Here is a 17,729-nt window from a genome sequence, read left to right on the forward strand (position 1 = left end):
CAAACGTGGTGAATTTCAAAATGAAAAAAGGAGCACAGTTTTTTATACAAGTATACAACATCACGGAAAATCCAGAAGGGATTATTTTCCACCAGGTCTCTGCTTTCACTTTTGACAGCTCAAGAGTTTAAGAGTAGACAATGAGATGAAAATCTTCCTTAAAGTTATTGGTACAAACATCTACTGTTCATGCATTCTCTGTACACTATTCAATCATCAGTGCTGCCTGTACATAAAGAAATAGCAATGTGCAGTATTTTGGTTCCATAAATATTTGTAATCAAAATAAATGTGGGATGCTATCTTTACTCATATGACTAGAACTAATGAGCACTCCTCATTTTTTACAAGCTTTTTGTAGTTCTCTCTCACATTTATTTTGCACCTGTTTGCTGAATTTCTGCTAATGATTTTTGATCTGAGCCGTGCTGAGAAGCCATTCCTGAAAAATTCTGATATTTGCAATTCTTCCTATTTTGACTTGGGGTAGAGCCTTTAGTCTCTGGCTGGATGAACACACCAAGTCAGAAGCAGATTTGTAGTCACATTTTCATACTGATTAGTTCTTACTCTCCCCTGTGCTCCCTTGGAGATGAACCCCAAATGGACGTAAACAGTCATTGCCAAGCTTTGCAGAAATTCAGAGTAACGTTAACTGACACTAAGGCCTTCTAAATTTTGCTGTATGAGTACTGTGAAGTTTTAAAGTTTTGCGTACAGAGAAAACCTCACAGGCTCTTTAACAGCTCTTATTTTGTCATTTGCATCAAATACCTTTCTGGCAAGGGAATCAGCAAACACAAACGGTGACATGGTTTCTGCTTTTTGTGACAGACATCAAAACCCACTTCAACACCCTGTTTACAGCAGTCCTAAGGTAAGGGATCCTTGAGACGTGGTGCGCAGAAGCTACTTTGTGAAGGTACCTTTGCTATCGTGTGGCTTCATCACGGTGTATGCGCTTCCAGGCGGCTTTGTCGTGTCTTCCATTTCCATGCTAAACATCAGGCCAGTGACCCGAAACACAGGCTGGGTGATTCTCTGCAGGCATCCTGCCAAAGTGTTTTGCAGGAAAGGAACCTGACACACAGCTATCATTTAAGGCCAATTTATCTCAAGAATCAATGGGCCTTTAAAAATTCACCAGCTCACATATCCTTTTCAGCGATGGTGGTTAACTGTTTTGTGCTCTGATTTTGTGGGCTTTTGAGGGAACCTTGCTTTTCAGCATATGATGACATATCCATCGGTAAGAGGAAACTAACAGCCTTTACTTTACCCCTGGAGAAAAATGAGAAAGCATTATGAAGATTACAAACGTATAAAACGTGCAAAGTAAAAAAAAACCCAAAAACCGCAGCAAGCAAAAGGTAAATGCTTTCAGCACTTGCACGCTGCATGGGGGCAGGATTTCATGCCCCGCTGGGACAGGGTTCACACGGTCTTCCCAAGGGACCAAGCATAGTGTTGTCTGTCTGCTGGAAGCATCTGCCTTTTTCCATCGAGCCTCACAGCTCTCTGTCAGCGCCCGATGCATATGCACAAAGCTACGTGCGTACAGAACCCTTAGGGTGCACACGCACCCCCGTGAACCCAGGGGTCCTTCGGTGGCTTTATGTGCATATGCATCAGTAGCCAGCTCTGCAAGCAGGTGTGAGAGCAGTGGTTTCCAAGCGGCGAGCGTGCTTTTGATAAATTACACCGACTGTGAAAGTAGGGGGAGAAACGTGCTGCTTCATCTGTCCCAAAAGCGGTTGTTTGGCAAGTGAATGGATTGGGTTTTGCAGAGCTTTGGTTTTCGTTCTGACTCTCCTCTGCGACTGCTGTCAGCTCTCTCAGGCCCTTGAGAAGCACAAGAAAGGCAAATCATGAAACTATGAAAGAATTTATTGATGGTTACTGGAGGGTGTCCCACAGGGTGGCGGACCTCTGCGATTTCCTCGCTCTTCTCACCTGCCAGTGAGACCTGTCCCACTGGAAGGTGAAACCATCAAGCCCAAACGGTGACATTTGTACCAAACGGGCCTTGTACCTTTTGTAATTTTGCTACAATAGCCCTGAAAACAATTCTCAGCCTCTTTTATCCTGCCTAGCGTAGTCAAATATCTAGTCTTTTTTTAAATTTTCCCAAAAAAGTAGGAATCATGTGTTATAAACAATGCTTTAGCATATATGAATGAAAATGTCATAGACATGCAAATTAGTGATTATTTGTTAGCAGTGCTGTTACTTTATTACTTGCATGCAACTGCACTCTAGATATATCCAAGGTGCTACCTCTAAAGAGTTAATTTTAAAGCAGAAATATTCAGCATCACATATAGGATTATAGCTTTGGAGCAAAATGTGAGAAAACTACAATAAACAAAAACAGAAAAACCTGTCATGGCCCAGCATGCTGGGAAGCAAAAAAGTTGTCACTGTGAAAAATTAAGCTTAATTAGCTTGCAGAACTCATTGCCACACATAATCCAGCCAGTTAAAAGCTTACTAAGATTTCTGTCTGTGTTAGACCTTTGTGTATATAAGGGAAACATCCACCAATATGACCAGAAAGTATATTAATTTATTTTTTTTCCATGTAAGAAATACAAAGCTTCATGCTTCAGGATATCACCCAGTCTACAGAGCGGGCTTAGGTAAAAAGCTTTTTCCATAGCCATTTCTTCTAAAGCAGCCAACATAGAGGAGACACGAGTCACGGTGCCACACTCACTGCTGTTCAGAGCTGACAAGGCAGCTCTAAAGATAACGATAAAATAATCAGCACCATTCCTTTGGCCACTGAGTAACCGGTGCTTTTAAACCTGTAGGTCCCAAGGCATTAGTTGTAACAGATCTACGTTGCTATTTCGATTGCTTCAAAAGCTCTCTTTCCCCTTCTGAGAAAGCAGCAGCATTTGCCGCTGCCGTTCTGTTCCTGCACGCTGACCCTGTGTTTCCTAACACACACGCTTTCCACACAAGCTGGCTTCAGAGCAAACCTCTCAGAAGCGTTTATGTGCACTGAGAGTCTTAAGTTTCCCTGAACCCAGTGGTGCATATGCTGAAATGCAGAGTTACAGGGTCAGGGTGCTTTTGAAAGCGATATGAGTTCCCTGTCAGGGACTAAATTTAGGTGTTTAAATGCTGTGAAACATCTGACCCTCAAACGTCCTTACAAGAAAACCTAGGTGCCTATGAAAACCTGACCTCGTTGTCCCTCCAGCCTCTCAGCGAGGAGCTGGGCTCCTCACCGGCTTTGCACGGGGAGGGCGAGGGGCTGTGCACTGCTCTGCTCGGAGGACGTGTTGCTGCGCGAGGGTGGTACAGAATAAAAGCTGACACGACGTGCCATGCGCACGGGTACGTCGACGCAGGCGACACAACCCAGTACAGCCGTGCAGCCCCCGAGCAGAGGCTGCTGGAGTCCTGCCCTGGGACATGCATGGGCAAGCAGACCCGTGGACTTCTCCCTGTTCAAACGCACATGCTGTGAGCCCATTCGGACTCTTTTTCTTTTGAGCACAATGAGCACTAGACCCAGCAATTTACATGGATTCCCGGGGTGTATATCCCAGCAGGTGTATATACCAGGAGGTGACCAGTGCTATTATATCGCAGTCTCATTATTGGTGCTTCTACCTTTGATTGTTGCCCTGTGTTGGAAAGCTTCTCATCGATGAGCAGAGACACCCAGGGCTTTCGCTTAATTTAGAAGCCGTCCTGAGAATATTTTTCTCAAGGCTGAAAGCATTGACTTGTAACGCTTCAATTACAGGGAAATACGATACAGTACATCTAAATCCATGAGCTGTATTAATCACACTTTCAAAAGCCTAGTTCAGAGTTCCTTGATATCTCCATGCTTTTCGTTCAAAGTTTAAAAATCCCTTTCAAGCTTAGCTTGTCAGAACAACACGTCAGTCTGCAACACTCTGCCTGGCTTTCACGGAGAGAAGATTTCAACCCTGTTTCCTCTCCCCTCAGCCTCTCCTTTCTATATAAATTTAAACTGCTAACGCTGGCAATCTTCACGCGTTGCAAGGGGGAGCAGGACAACCTCCCCAAAAGAGGTCTCCCGTCAGCTCAGCGCCCATATACATTCGAACAAAGATTTTGCTGCTAACGAACTAAAACCCAAAGCAATGTCCACATACGTTATTAGGTGAAACCTGCAGCCAGCCCAGGCAGGCGATGCTGTGAAGGCAAACTGAACCTACCTGCACTTATAGACATGCTGCTGAAACAGCTTCATTTTGCTGGAATGACTGTAGGAGGGACAGTTGGAGGGGGTTTTTTCAAGCCCTTTCTCCTCTCCGCTGGTGAGCTGTGCTGCAGCAGGAGGGGCTGGTGGCTGGGGACTGCCCAGCGCATCCGGGAGCCCATTGCTCGGAGGCCTCTTGCCAGCCCGGTGCGACCTGGCGCTGGAAGGAGCGGGTGCTGGTGAAGCGGTGGAGTAGCGCCGCACGGTCATGGTGGTATCTGAGTAGCAGAGACAAAAGCAGAGCTAGGAACAGTAATAATAATGAGAATTCAGGTATCTTCAATGTATTTTTAATCACTTCCTTTTGGCTCAAAGAAGTTTTGTACGTGGGGAGGCCGAAAGGCAGACGAGGCCAAAGAGCCCCTTTGGATCCCACCCCTTCCCCTAGAAGGCAGCTGGAGAGGAAAAGCCACAAGGCTGGAAAGCACTTGGCACATCTTTCATGCTCGCTGGAAGACCAGTCAGCTGTTCCCAAGCTGGCGACATCCATAGCCACCAGCAGCCTCAGGTCTGTAACCTGCTCACGGGGCTCAGTGGGCTTGGCAGTAGGCATTATTCAACTGCAGCACTCATCCAGCTTCATGTAAATCCGCTAGTACTGTTCAGCCTCTCATCTCGTTCGTTTTCATAGACTTGTCTCTGTCAAAACTTGTCGGGACATTTCTCCACGGGCGGACCTCTCCAGGAGGCTGGTTCAGAGCTGAGGTCAGCTCAGCCACCAGACCTGTGGAGCACGTGGATTGTAACGGCAGCTGCAACTCATAACACACACACACCACACCAACGCCAAGAAGTTGCGTTACTGAAGCAGTTTTCCAGCGGACTGGACGTGACAGACACCAGACAAGGAGGTGACAGTCCTCCAGCATGTACGTTACCTAACAGTAACGTTACCAAGCACGTACGTTACCCTGCTAATAACCACATCCAAGTCTAGATAACTACTTCTCACCAAACAACATTTTGCTCTAATTCCTGCTTCATTAAATCCTCCAGAAGTCCCAATCTGGCTTCTATAACTAAGGAATATTTCCATTTTTCCCCTCTGATAAAATTATGAAGAGAGCGTATTGCTTTATATTGGCCCCTCTCTCCCTCAGCCAAAACTAACTGCGTTATCTGCCGAAAGAAACTGCACATCTGGCGTGATGTATGCAACCCATCGCGATTTGTTACTATTTGTAGAGTTTTTCTCATCTTTTACTAAGCAAGAGAGGTTACGGCACGATTACAACTGTTGGCCCTTTTCTCTCTGGAACAGACAGGGGACAGGCATGGACAAGATAGTCCATGCCCACAAAAACTCAAAGCAGTAAGTCAAATTCTGCTTAAACAAAGACAAACTGAACACCTTGAGCTGAACTCTTTGCTTAAGCAGCAGCAAAATACTCCACTAAGCTCAGCTTGAGGAATGCAGGTACCCCCCGAAAAGTCACAGAGACACCTGGTGAAGGTGGGTTTGGGTGTGGGCACTGAAGGAGGCCAGAGCGCTTCCATCAAGTTCACTAGACAGACAGCTAGTGGCTCATCTCCCATTCCCTGCAGACATGTAACAGCTGGGCTGGGAGATCCTGCACGAGCAGCACACGTGGGTGCCACGGACAGCCCCGGCTCTTCAGTACCTGTCTGCTCCTTCGGTGCCGGAGCAGGACCAGCCGCGATGCTTCCATGCAGGGATGCTGCAGAGCCAGCCAGTCCTTCCCCATCACTGGTGAGGCTCCTCGCCTCGCCGTTCCCACCTCCTCCTGCTGCCTCTCTCTCCGGAGGCACAGCCCGCTGCCCGCAGACCTGCAGCTCTCCCCTCAGAGCCCTGTTTTCCCTCTCCAGCTTGTTGATTTGGGAACGCATCTTGCAGATGACCTGGAGGAGGTGCACGTTTCCCTCCATGGTCCCATGCCGCAGCAAGGCTCCCTGCTCCCCCACCAAAGCGCCTGCCCTGCTGACAAGCTCCTCAGTTGGCGGCAGACGGACGGACGGACCCTGCCCTTAAAAGCCTCCGGACAATAGGAGTCCCTCCCCGCAGGCTCCCACCAGGAGGGCTGGACGGAGTTGTCAAGTTACTAGGAGAGGGCCCATGATTTATTCATTCAGGGTCTCGTTTTTCAGAGCTGAGCTGGCCTCTTACACACTGCACAAATCACTGTCAACACAGTATCGCTGCATCATTGGAAAACCCTCCCGCCCCTCGCTTACCTCAGGCTTTGGTGTTCTCCAAAAGGACCAGAAGGAAGAATCCGCCTGGAGCCCAATTCCTTCGGTTTACCCGAAAAGGCCAGAGATTGCCTCTGTGGCACAGAGGGAGCGGTCGTCTTTTGCTGAGCAACAATTCATCTCTCCCTTAACACTGGGTGAATTACTCATTTTCGCTCTTCGCATCTGGAAAAAAATTAGCCATTTCTCAAAGGAAAATTAAATTTTCAAACGAAAGCTGATACCGTGCAAGATCCCCGCTATTAACAAGGTACGCCAACAGCTGTGATGGATGAGCAGGTAAACTAAGGCTCTCCCGAAAGGCTGCAGCAGACCCCACCGCCCCTCCCCGGGCGCCCGGGGAGGCTTGCTGGAGTGAGGCGCCTGCACCAGCATCCTGGGAGCGTAAGGAGAGACAGACCAGGCATGAATCTTGTATTAGGAAGGGAAACACAATCCTCTGTGCTGCTCTCATCACCTAGTCCCTGAAGCGATCTTTCTGCTGGCAGTAAAATGCAAAAACCTGGGGAACATCCTTCCCAACCCTGCAACTTACTTCAAAATACAAAACTGAGAACGCCAGAAAGCCAGCAGGAAAATAATTCAACACACCTTTTGCTTTGAGACCATTCACTTTCCAGTAGTTCAGCAGTGACTCAGGAATATCTGAGAAAAAAAAGACCTTTTGGCTGCGTGCACTTCACCACGTCGCTGCTGGAGGCTGGGGGAGGAAAGGAAAGCTGGGTGAGATGCTCGAAACAAGAGATGACTCAGTTTTATTTTTTCCAGAGGGTGTCAGAGGAGGGCTATCGCGAGGAAGCCATCGGGTCTGCGAGGAGGCACTGCCACCTGGCAGCTACCGGGAAGTTGGGCAGAAACTGCTGGAATTGAGAGAAAAACAGGGATGCAGGCAAAGAGCTTTGCCCTCGGACATGTTCCCCTGTGGGCGGTGCTGCCTTCTAGGGAGCAGCATCCTCAAAAAGCGCTTTGTAAGGATGAAGTGGTTCCTGTAGTTAGTGTTGCTCACTCCCCTCTTGGACCTACAGCAGCACGCCGTGCCTAGCAAGGCCAGGTAGACTTGCTGTAAGACCTGCAGGAATACTCAGCTATGCTGATTTTTCCAGTGACACAGGCACAAGGCTGGGGACCGGGAGCTGCAACAGTGACAGGCAGCTCTGCTGTCACCTCCCGGGAACCTCTCCGGAGGCCTCTGTGCAATTCGGGCTGCGTGCGGAGAGGTGAAATGAATTTGAGTTTTCAGGCTGCAAACAAAGCCCACGGCATCCAAGATCTCTCATGAAATCACAGCACAAGGGGAAGGGCACGTCAGGTCCTGCTGTGCTTCCCCGGCTGGCTGAGGGGCTGGCAGCAGCCTGGGCTCGATGTGCCGGCATTAATCTTGGCAAAGCTCCTGGCAGGTTGCGGCTGTCCTCTCTCCAGCCCATCCAGATTGCATCCACAAGAAGCATCAGCTTATGCTGAGTTTTTTCCTCCCCTCCAGAGAGGTGCATGTTGCTGAGGGCATAAGAACATAGAAATGGGAAGGAGTGGGCAAAGCTGGGCTCAGAAATGGTCTTGAACCCAGGCTGAAATAACAGCGTAGGTGCCCCCGTGCTGGGGACAGAGCGCGGTGAGCAAAACTGCTGGAACCGAAATACAAATCCTCTCCACTTTGGAGTCATTCAAGGACTCAAAACATAGCGGCAACCCTCCAGCGCTGGTTTCAGATTTATGTTTGTTTCTCCAGCAAGTGGATCAGGTACTGGAGCAGCAACAGCATTCGTGTGTAATTGTAATATCGCTGCTGATCCTGCAGCTGGCAAGTTCGGATGGGCCGGGGACACTTGCCAGCTTGGCAGTTAGCTTACCCTGGCTGCAACTGAACACAACTGCTCCTCTGATCCCATTCCCACTGCTCCACTGGGGCCAGACCGGAGCGGGCACAGACCTTTTGTTGTATCAGAGACTTTTGAGGAAACAGCGTTTTTCTTGTAACCTCGTATTGCTGCTCCTGCTGCGATTCCCTCTCAAGGATCGATGGGCAAGGGAAGGAGCGGAGTCAGGAGTTTTGGATGATGAAAACCTGGCAAAGCTGAATTTGCTGGCTGGGCTGTTCCCCAGCCATCACGTTCCCCGTAAGCAGACAGAGCTCCACGCACGTAACCTCCTATTTGTAAATTTGGTGGGGTCCCAGACGGGGGCCTGCGCTGCCGGACCCACGGGGCTGCCATCCCGGGGCAGGGCTGGGCAGCTCCCGGGTGCTGCCGCTCCGCATGCCACAGGCGGGGAACACACTCGTGCCTCTTAGCTGGGGCACACTCATAGGCTGCAGATTTTGGCTGGCCATATGTTCAGCTTACCTTCCTGTGCCTACGACAAACAACTATAGCTGTGTGGTTTTCGTTGTGAAACACTTCAACTTAAAGTCATTTAACAGAACGGACAGAGTTTCTCTCACCTGAGCTGCTTTGGCCAGTTGTGCTCGGTAGGACACGGGCCTGGGTAAAATGTGTTACCTTCAGTCGTATCTAAACCTCTCCACTAGAAAGAATAACCAAACACAGAGGTGGCGTTTCTGGCAGCTACTGGGCTCAGGCAGCCCCACAACACCCGTACGTGAGTGCCGGATCATGTGCTGTGTTTCAGTGGACTGTACGAACTGCATACCAAGTAGAGCTGCAACAGAAAACATGCGAACAAAACGCAGAAGCCTTGTGGAGCAGCTTCACACAAAGCCGGGAGGAGCTCAGCTCTTTTTCCTGCCACTACTTGATATTCTGCAGCTCCCTGCCCCTGCCCGGCACGGTGACGTGAGATACTTGTGTGTGTATGCGGCTGCTGCAGGGGGTCCCTGGGGAAGCGGCTCTGCTGCGAGCGGAGAAGGCACGTTGTAGAACCTGCCATCGGCAGAAAATGACACCTGCGCAGCTACCACCATTGCTGAACGGCTTTTCTAGCCGTCTCGCTTGCCAAACCTGCTCTCTTTCTCCCCTGAAGGTTAGAGAAAGAAAAAAACAAAAAGGACTCATTGCTACTCCAGTAAAACAAAATTATTATTTTTTTGCAAATCACAACATTTTGGCTTTGAAAATCCATCAGCAGTAAGTGTGTGGATGCTTTCTATGACACGCTGAAGCTGGATGCGTGTGACAGTGACACAGGAGCCCCTCTTCAAGAAGACCAAGTCTCCCCTCTCTGGGGAGGCTGGGGGAAACCCAACTGGCAGAGCACACGTACAGAGCTTCAGCTTCCCATAAACATGCACAAAAGCAGCACCGTAACATCCCCACCCGGCACTAGCACGGCGGGGACTGCTGCCCTGAGCTGAGGCTTCCCCTTCCCACCACACGTGCTGGTCGGAGCGTGGCTGGGCCGCCACAGGTTTCAGTTTTCAGGAGGAGGAGATGGAGGCAGAGGACCAAGACGGAATGTGGCTGGAGGTGGAAAGTTTCTTTCTACTACTACTTAGCAATAAAGAAACACCCTTCCTTTTTGCCTGGCACCATACTCCTCCTAACCCATAGACTTCCATCCTTACGACGCTCTGCTCCCCCCCGATGCATCTGCTAGCTGCTGCACCTTCACCCCCGCCTGCCACGAGGCACCCCATCACATCGCTGAGGGCCAGCAGTGCTGCATCGCATCTCCAGCCTCGCTGGGACGGGCTGGAGGAGCAGCACCGCAGCCTGCCTGTCCCGACCTGTAACTCACAGGAAAACCCGGGGAAGAGAGCGGCTCGCCGCTCCATCATCCCTCCACCACGCCTGAAGCCCAGATCTCCGTCAGGGTGGAGGTCTCCAGGGAAGGTTTGCTATTAGCAGCCATGATTGCCAGTAATGCTGGGTTTATTCATCCTATAAAAAATGACCAAGCAAAAGCGTAACAGCAGCACTAGTCAGGGTCAACGTCAAATTCTTCCTATTGCCACTGTGCAAGAACGTCGCTGTGCCCTGAGTCCGTCCTTGCTTTCTGACTTTGACTTATGTTTCATGCTTCATTATGGTGCAAAAGAACCTAATTCTCTTCTGAATCTGTCCATACAACTTAAGGAAGTAAAAAAAGAATACTTCAGTGAATTTAAAAATGAGTGAAAAACCCCACTTTTTTTTAGTGTGTCGATTCTGTTTTGCTGACGCACACTTTTGGTCATTCTGCTCCTGTACATCTGAAGGGATTGAATGGATTTAATATCAAAATTTGATCCCATATTGGCCTTCTCCTTGTTTAATTCTCAGTGGCTGCTGTTTTGATCAAGGGGTGAATTTATATTTTTCCCTGTTTTCCATTTTTATTTCTCCACTTTCACTCTTCTCCAAGTTTAGACATTTAGACCTTTAGACATTTAAATTATCGCTATGCTTAACTTGGCCAGCCCTATTGCCTAAGGCTCAGCAGAAGGTTTGAGATTGATGCTCTACTCAAATGCATTTTCTTCCAAGCACTTGAATAGCAGCTTGAACGTGGTGGGACATGCGACACAGTCTACAAGGGCCTTGCTCACTGAGCCCAGAGTGCTGGCAGCCGCTGTAGCTGGCATCGGTGTCCCCACAGGTGCTGCTCTGCCAGGCCAGGTCACATCCTGCTTTGAACGAATTTCATCTGCGAATGCTCAGCCATGCAAAGAAATGCACCTTTCTTGTAATGGAAGGATTTGACAGAGAAGATTTTGCAGCACAAATCAAAAATGTTCTAATTATCGGACAAAGCAGCTCAGCCTCTAAAGTTCGCTGCTCACATACAATTTCCTAACGTGCCCTGGCCATGCACTCCCCGGGGAGAGCGCTGCTCTCAGCCCCATCTTCACAGCCTGTGTGCCCCCACCCGAGAGGTACGTCCCCGCGGGGCCACTGCTCCTTCCTCGGGCCAGCCTGGGCTCCTTGCCAGAGCTGAGCTTCCATGGCGAAGGCAGGTACAGGACCTCGTACCAATTTCTACAGCAGTGCCTCAGGCCTTCACCGCAGCAGTCAGTTAATTATTCACTGGCTAAATTCATCGCGGGGCTGTTTGGACTGCCCCCAGTTTTAGCCGTGGGAATACCTCCCCCTCCTCCAAGCCGGCATCGCTCTGCAGCTGAACAGAGGAACCTAGAAGCCCATTTTGGTACCTTCCCACAACTACAAACGTTGAAAAATTTCCTTACTTATTCTGAAAACTGTGAATTGTGGCTCCAAGCCAATGCACAGTTGAAACCTGCTGTTCCTAGGCCCCTTCTGAAGGACAAGGGCAAGGCGTGCTGGTGCTGGGGCACCCGCCTGAGCGGGGTGCCAGTGCTGCCATGGCAGCGCGCTGCCCTCCCTGCTTCTGGATGTCCCCCGGAACCAGCGCTCACCCGCACTGTGAAGGAAATCCCTTCTCCACCCGTGCAGAAGGGCTGAGACAGTGCCCTCGCACGCGCAGCTCTGGGGTGGCCCAGCAGCAGCACCCATAAAGCCGCACTAGCCAAGACGAGACGCTCCTGCGCCTACCGGCACGTCTGCTGCCGGGGCTGCGGCCAGCCCCACCACCCTGCACGGGAGCCGCCGTCCCGGCCGCCCGCATCTCGCCAGACCGTGAACAGCAACAGACACGTGTCACTTCTGTACAAAGCTGTTTTTCTGAGCGCACACGGGCAGCAACTTTCCGGCAGAATGAAAGTTACCCAGCGGGTTGGCAGGACGAGCCCAAGAAGGTGATTGCAAGTCTGCATCAGTGCTCTCCCCTTGACATTAAAGTGGGGAGAAGAAGCGCGGCAGCAAACTGAGCGGGAGGGGGACACGGGGTGCCTTGGGGGCACGGACACAACCAGCAGCCTTTGGAGAGGAAGCGGGGAGAGCAGCGAGAGCAGACCCCGTGGAAACGATCACCGGCCTCACGTGTAGCCGGGCGTGAGGGAGTATAAAGCTGGCTGCTTTTTATGCTTGACTGAAATCTTGCCTTACACTCATGACTAATTAAACGCTCCCTTTTAACCACGTCTGAGCAGTGACTTTTGCTCATGCTGGCTGCAGCAAGGCAGCTGTGGGGAGCGCGCTGCACAACCTCCCAGAAAGAAAACACGATGACAAGAATCAATTAATGTTTAAAGCATTCTCAGGTTTCATAATCTAATTAGATAATGGTGGCACAAAGTTATTAGATTAGTCTATTTAATAGGTAATTGTTTAATTTGTTAATGTTCATTAAGCATCCTTTTTCTTTTGCGAGGACCATTTGCCTGACTGTGCCTTAACCTCCCCACATATGCAGAAAATCCCACACAAGCCTTGTTAAAAGACACCCCCGTGAGCACCCTGCTCGCTTCAGTGGCCACAGGGAGCCAAGTACTTGTGCAACACGCTGAACCTCTAGCTTGGCGTACACAGCCCATTAATCTTCTTAGCATTGCTTTGATTTTGAGTACTTAAGGTTTCTGAAAGGGTCTGATTTCCAGCAGGGGATGCTCAATACTTTCGAAAAACCAGGCTTAACCTGAACATGGGAAATAGAAACTCCGAGATACATGAGTCACATCTGAAAACCTTGGCTATGGTTTCGGACTGGGCTGCCAGCGGAGCAAGGCTATAGACTTGTTTCAAACTTTTCAAAGAGCACTTCAGGCCTCCATGTTGCATTTCCAAGCCTCCTGGTCTCTCTCCCTTTGAACGGATCCTCAAGTTAGTCTGGAATAATCAGAATTAATCTGGTTTATGCTAGCTCCCTACGAGCACAACATATGCTACAGAGTACCAAACCATGCCTCATGCAAGAAAATCTGTATGCTCAGTTGGAGATTTTCGTAACTAAGAGCATGCAGTTGGGCCCATAGTTACCTGCACAGAGCTTGTGATAGTTTTCAAATTAAAACAAGCCATCCCTCATGATTACGGAGCAGCTCCAAGCAGAAAATCCGTCCTAAAATTCAAAATAATAATTATTTCTTACTCAGTTTTCTTTTCTCAAACAAAACATACCATATAAAATGTACATGAGGATATTTGTATCTATGTAGTTGTAAGATACCACACCATATGCAATCTGTGCAAATACAGCTAAAATGTGACTCAGAACTACAGAGAACACCATGTGGCATTTGCAGGTCATGAAAACGTATCGCAGGGCAAGTAACACCCTTAGTGGGCAAGTAACACCCTTAGTGGGCAAGTAACACCCTCACAGCTGTTCTCCGACATAAATGAATGATTATAGCTAACTGAAACAGCATATGGGGAGCACAGCTTAAAAAGCACACAGAATATGCATCTTCTATAAAGCTGGGGGGTAATTAATCAGAAGAAATGGAAATGTGCATTTCTTTGCTACTGTTCAGAGGGAGATGTTCACGCTGGGAACTTCGAGATACTTGCTTTAGCGAATAATTAAGAACTGCATGAAGAACCTCAACAACCTGGACAGAAGAGTCAGTAATTATGATTGCAGTTTTGCATTACTGAGGATTTTCCAAAAATACCTGTACGTTGTCAACCTAATGAAGCGTTACAAGCAACCACACACGTACCCCATGTGGACTACAACTCCTGGCCTAAAGGACACGCATTACTCTAACTCCCACCTCACGGGGCCTCAGGGATGCTCCCGAGGGCATGGGACATGGGTGGCTGCCCAGGATTGATCCCAAGCCTCCGTTAGGCACAACCTCCTGCAGGGGCAGCAGCACTCCTCCTGCAGTGCTGTGAGCCAGAACTGCTCCGGTGCCAATGGTTTTGAATCTTGAGGCTGTATGTGTAAGAGACACATGGCTGACTAACTAGGAGGCTCTCCCAAAAAAGCTTTTACCATTCTGCCTTAAAAACACTCACACTCTTTTGGCCTGATAATCTAGACACTGCGACAACCTTCCCCTAACACTGCTGGTTTCACTGTACTTTTTATTTTTTCCTATCTCCAAATACTCCAACACATGCCTGGGAGGTAGGAAAGTTACTTGATATTTTCCATAGCTAGTATTTCACCAAGGAACCATGCTGGACTTCTCTTGAAAAGAATAATAATGTTCTCATTTCCTCCCCACGCCGCCCTGCGAGCCAACGGCTGCCCAGAGCTGCTCTCCGCAGACTGCAAACAAAAAAAAAGCGCTGGAGGGTCCCTGTGCGGGGGAGAGCCATGGGTGCCCAGGCTGGGGTCTGCATGCTCTGCCGCCGGCTGCAAGCCCACCCTGCCTGGATCAGCACCCCATCCATGCAGGGGCAAACCCTGTCCTGTTGCAGCCCCCACTCCAATAACGGTTTCGAGTGTCTCTTTTCCTTCCGATGTACATACTGCTGCATGCACTGGGAAGAAGAGGGTTGGGTTTTGCAGCACTCCTCACTGGGGTGAGCATCACCGTCGGGGCTGCCGCTCCCCCGGCGGGTGCTGGCATGCCCAGGGAGGGCATGGCCAGAGGGACCAGCCTCATTCGGAGCAAACTCCAGCACATCCCTGATTTTAGTCATTTTGAAAGGAAAGCATCGATTTAGTCTTTCCCAAAGTTTTCCGTGCCTTTCCCAACTAAAATTATTTATTCTGTTCAGTTTGAATTAGCAAATTATTTCAGTTGTGTTTTCCAGTAAGAGGGATTACATGTTTGAAGTACGGGAGAGATTTGACCCAGCCCTAAAGGAGGCAGCAGGAGCAGAACTCTGTAAATTGCCACTATAGGGGGTTTGTAACGAGGCAGGAGCTAACGACCCTGCGATCCAAATGCCCTGGTCTTGGCAGGTGCTGAGCTTGGAAACGGGACTGCTCCAGCACGTCTGGTCTCTGGGAAGCACTGACCCACCGTCCTTAACTTTGGGCATCTTTACATCTGCATTCAAGCTTTGATCTCTCTCATGAGCTGTGTTCTGTCCTGCACAGGCAGACCTGCCCTTCCCATCGGAGAGCTCAGCTGGGAGCAGAAGCCAAGCAGGTACTCTCCTGCAGAGGAGCTGACCCGCGGCAATTTTGGAGCCTGAAAGACTCACAAGCAGGTTTTCTCTCCGCTGTTGCACAGTGTGCGCTCACCAGAGCGGGAGCCGTGCCCTTTCTTGTCAGGAGGTACATACTTGGGGCCATCACAAAAGCAAAAAAAACCCAAACAAAAAAACAAAAAGAAAATAATAGCCAAGAACATCAGATTTCCAATTACGCTGTTTTTTGTCCCAATTGGCTGTTAGGTGTCGGTATAGCTTGCTGGCTCTTGCTGCCACTTTCTGTCTTGTGGCAACGATGTTTCATCGGCAAAGATCCAGGATTTTATTGTAGGGTTAAGTGGGGAGATCGCGGCTCCAGCCACTGCCCGCTCAGCTCTGCGGGCAGTCCCGAGAGCCCCGAGCTTCAATAGCTCCCGGTGTTTTCATGCCTTCTGTTTGCTCGTTAGTTTCTGCTGCAGTGATGACTGCTTTGTTTCATTGTTGTTGTCGGCAGTGTTTCCAGCTCCTGCGTCAAAACGGGTTTGAGGAAATAACACGTAGAAACAGACAACACAACCAGGCTGCTAATCCCTACAAGTGCAGGCAGTGCTACACGGCCCAGCAGCCCTTCGTGCTTCCACAGCGATGCCCTGAGCGTGACTGACATCCAGTAACCAACAGCCCCCCAGTTAACTGCCCGCTGCTCACCCCGTGTGTGCAGAAGCCGCCCCAGGAGAGGCAGCAGCTCATCTGCCTTCTGGTACGTGCCGGGTGCGGCCACGTCAGGTCTTTCGGCAACCCCATAGTGCAGGGAGGGGAGCTGGAGGAGAAGCCCTGCCTGCTCCGCGCCGCAGCCTCGAGAAAGCCAAGCGAGGACAGGAGGAGCAGGAAACCTGTGTGGGGCCGACGGCTCTGTGCCAAGTGGTTCCCGCTCAAGCAGCTTGTGCTAAAGCAGAGGGGATACAGTGATGGCGAAGCTGATGGTCCTTCCTGGTCTTGATCATAGTTCTATATGGGCTTGGCTATTCTTCGTCTTTTGGATTAATTTTATTTACTCAATGCAATTTGCTTCAATGAGAAACACATTCTAGTTTTTTGGTTTTTTTTCCTTTCTTTTTCTACATCTTTGGATGCTTTTCTCAAAATCCCTTTTCTCTGTTCTCATTTGATATTTGATTTTAACACCCTTTGATTTTAACTGCCTGGGTTCAAAATTCACTTCACAGCTTTAATTTGCTTGTTATGAATACATAACACTCATTTTTTTTGTGATAATCTAAATATTATGAGAAAAATCTTTAGCATGCATAGCAAACTTGTTAAAAATTGGTAAATGCATTAAAATCCATAGCAGATACTTTTAAGATATGCTTGACAGATCACCTGTCTTGAAGACTCATCATCCTCCCGTATTAGTTTCAGCTGAAATACTGAGAAGTCAGTTACCAGTTTTAAAAGTGTTCAAAACTGAAGTAAAAGGTACATGCAGCTTGATGCTTCCCAGCACATGTGGGACAACATTTTTCACACCGAGATCCAAAACTCCATGTTCAAAGCTATGCATGAATGTAATTTCACTTTTTCCCAGATCCAGGCCCGTGGCTGGGCAGCACAGGGGTGGTGTGTCTGGAGTACGACTGGTACAGATCATCCTCCTGTTTCTCATTTAGGTATTATCCAAAAAAAAAAAAATCATCCCTGTTCAGATCAACATTGCGTTGCCAACGTAACATCTCTCCAGTGAATGTTAAGATATAATTACCCTGTAAGGAATGATTCCTATTAAACATTTAATACATCTCCCTCTAATTGAAATTTAAGCCTTTGGTTGTGGTTGGGTGTCACTAAAGATGTGATTAAACATAAAATATGTATAACGCTTAACTCCTTTTGGGGTGTTGGGATAGCTTGCACTAAATAACAAACATAAATAATTTCTTTCGCACTCTAAAAAGTTTTTAAAGTAGCTCGATCTGAGGCTGGTGGAGGAAGATCTTCCTCAGATGAAAGGGAATCCTTCAGCAGCTTCGCGTACTGCAAATATTATTTTCCTAATATTTGAAATAAAGCAAGTCCAGAGAATCACTTTCAAAAGTGATTGAAAAATAAACCCAGCTGTAAGAATACACTGTGAAATAATTTACTGGAGAAAACCTCAGCTCCGAGAACAGCCAACCATGTTCTGGTGGTTGCCTTAGACAAAAGGAGTCGCAGAGTGGAGCTTTTTCCAGAAAAAAATTGGTGTAGACCTCATGTAATCCTAAGAGTTTGAAAAGCAGCGACTGTATGAAAAGAGCCCTTTCTTACAGCGCCTGCTCTGTGGCATGCAATGCCCATCAGGCACGGGCGTTCGTAACACTGCTCAGTTCTGTGAGGGTTTCATAGCCCACGGATGGGGGTGGATACGGGATTCAGCGCCGACACATCTAACTTCTGCAGTTTTGGTC

General features: G+C 48.9%; 1 protein-coding gene across 1 annotated transcript; it reads right to left on the reverse strand.

Moving 5' to 3' along the window:
• Nucleotides 1-1,148: 1,148 nt before the first annotated feature.
• On the reverse strand, nt 1,149-6,133 carry CCDC195 (coiled-coil domain containing 195). The gene is made up of 3 exons (XM_059822844.1): nt 5,869-6,133; nt 4,203-4,464; nt 1,149-1,281 (listed from the first exon to the last, which is right to left on the reverse strand). Exons 1-3 carry the CDS (start codon nt 6,131-6,133, stop codon nt 1,149-1,151), a joined length of 660 nt encoding a protein of 219 aa, XP_059678827.1.
• Nucleotides 6,134-17,729: the final 11,596 nt, after the last annotated feature.

The sequence above is a fragment of the Gavia stellata genome, chromosome 11 (genome assembly GCF_030936135.1).
Source record: "Gavia stellata isolate bGavSte3 chromosome 11, bGavSte3.hap2, whole genome shotgun sequence".
NCBI classification, from domain to species: Eukaryota; Metazoa; Chordata; class Aves; order Gaviiformes; family Gaviidae; genus Gavia; species Gavia stellata.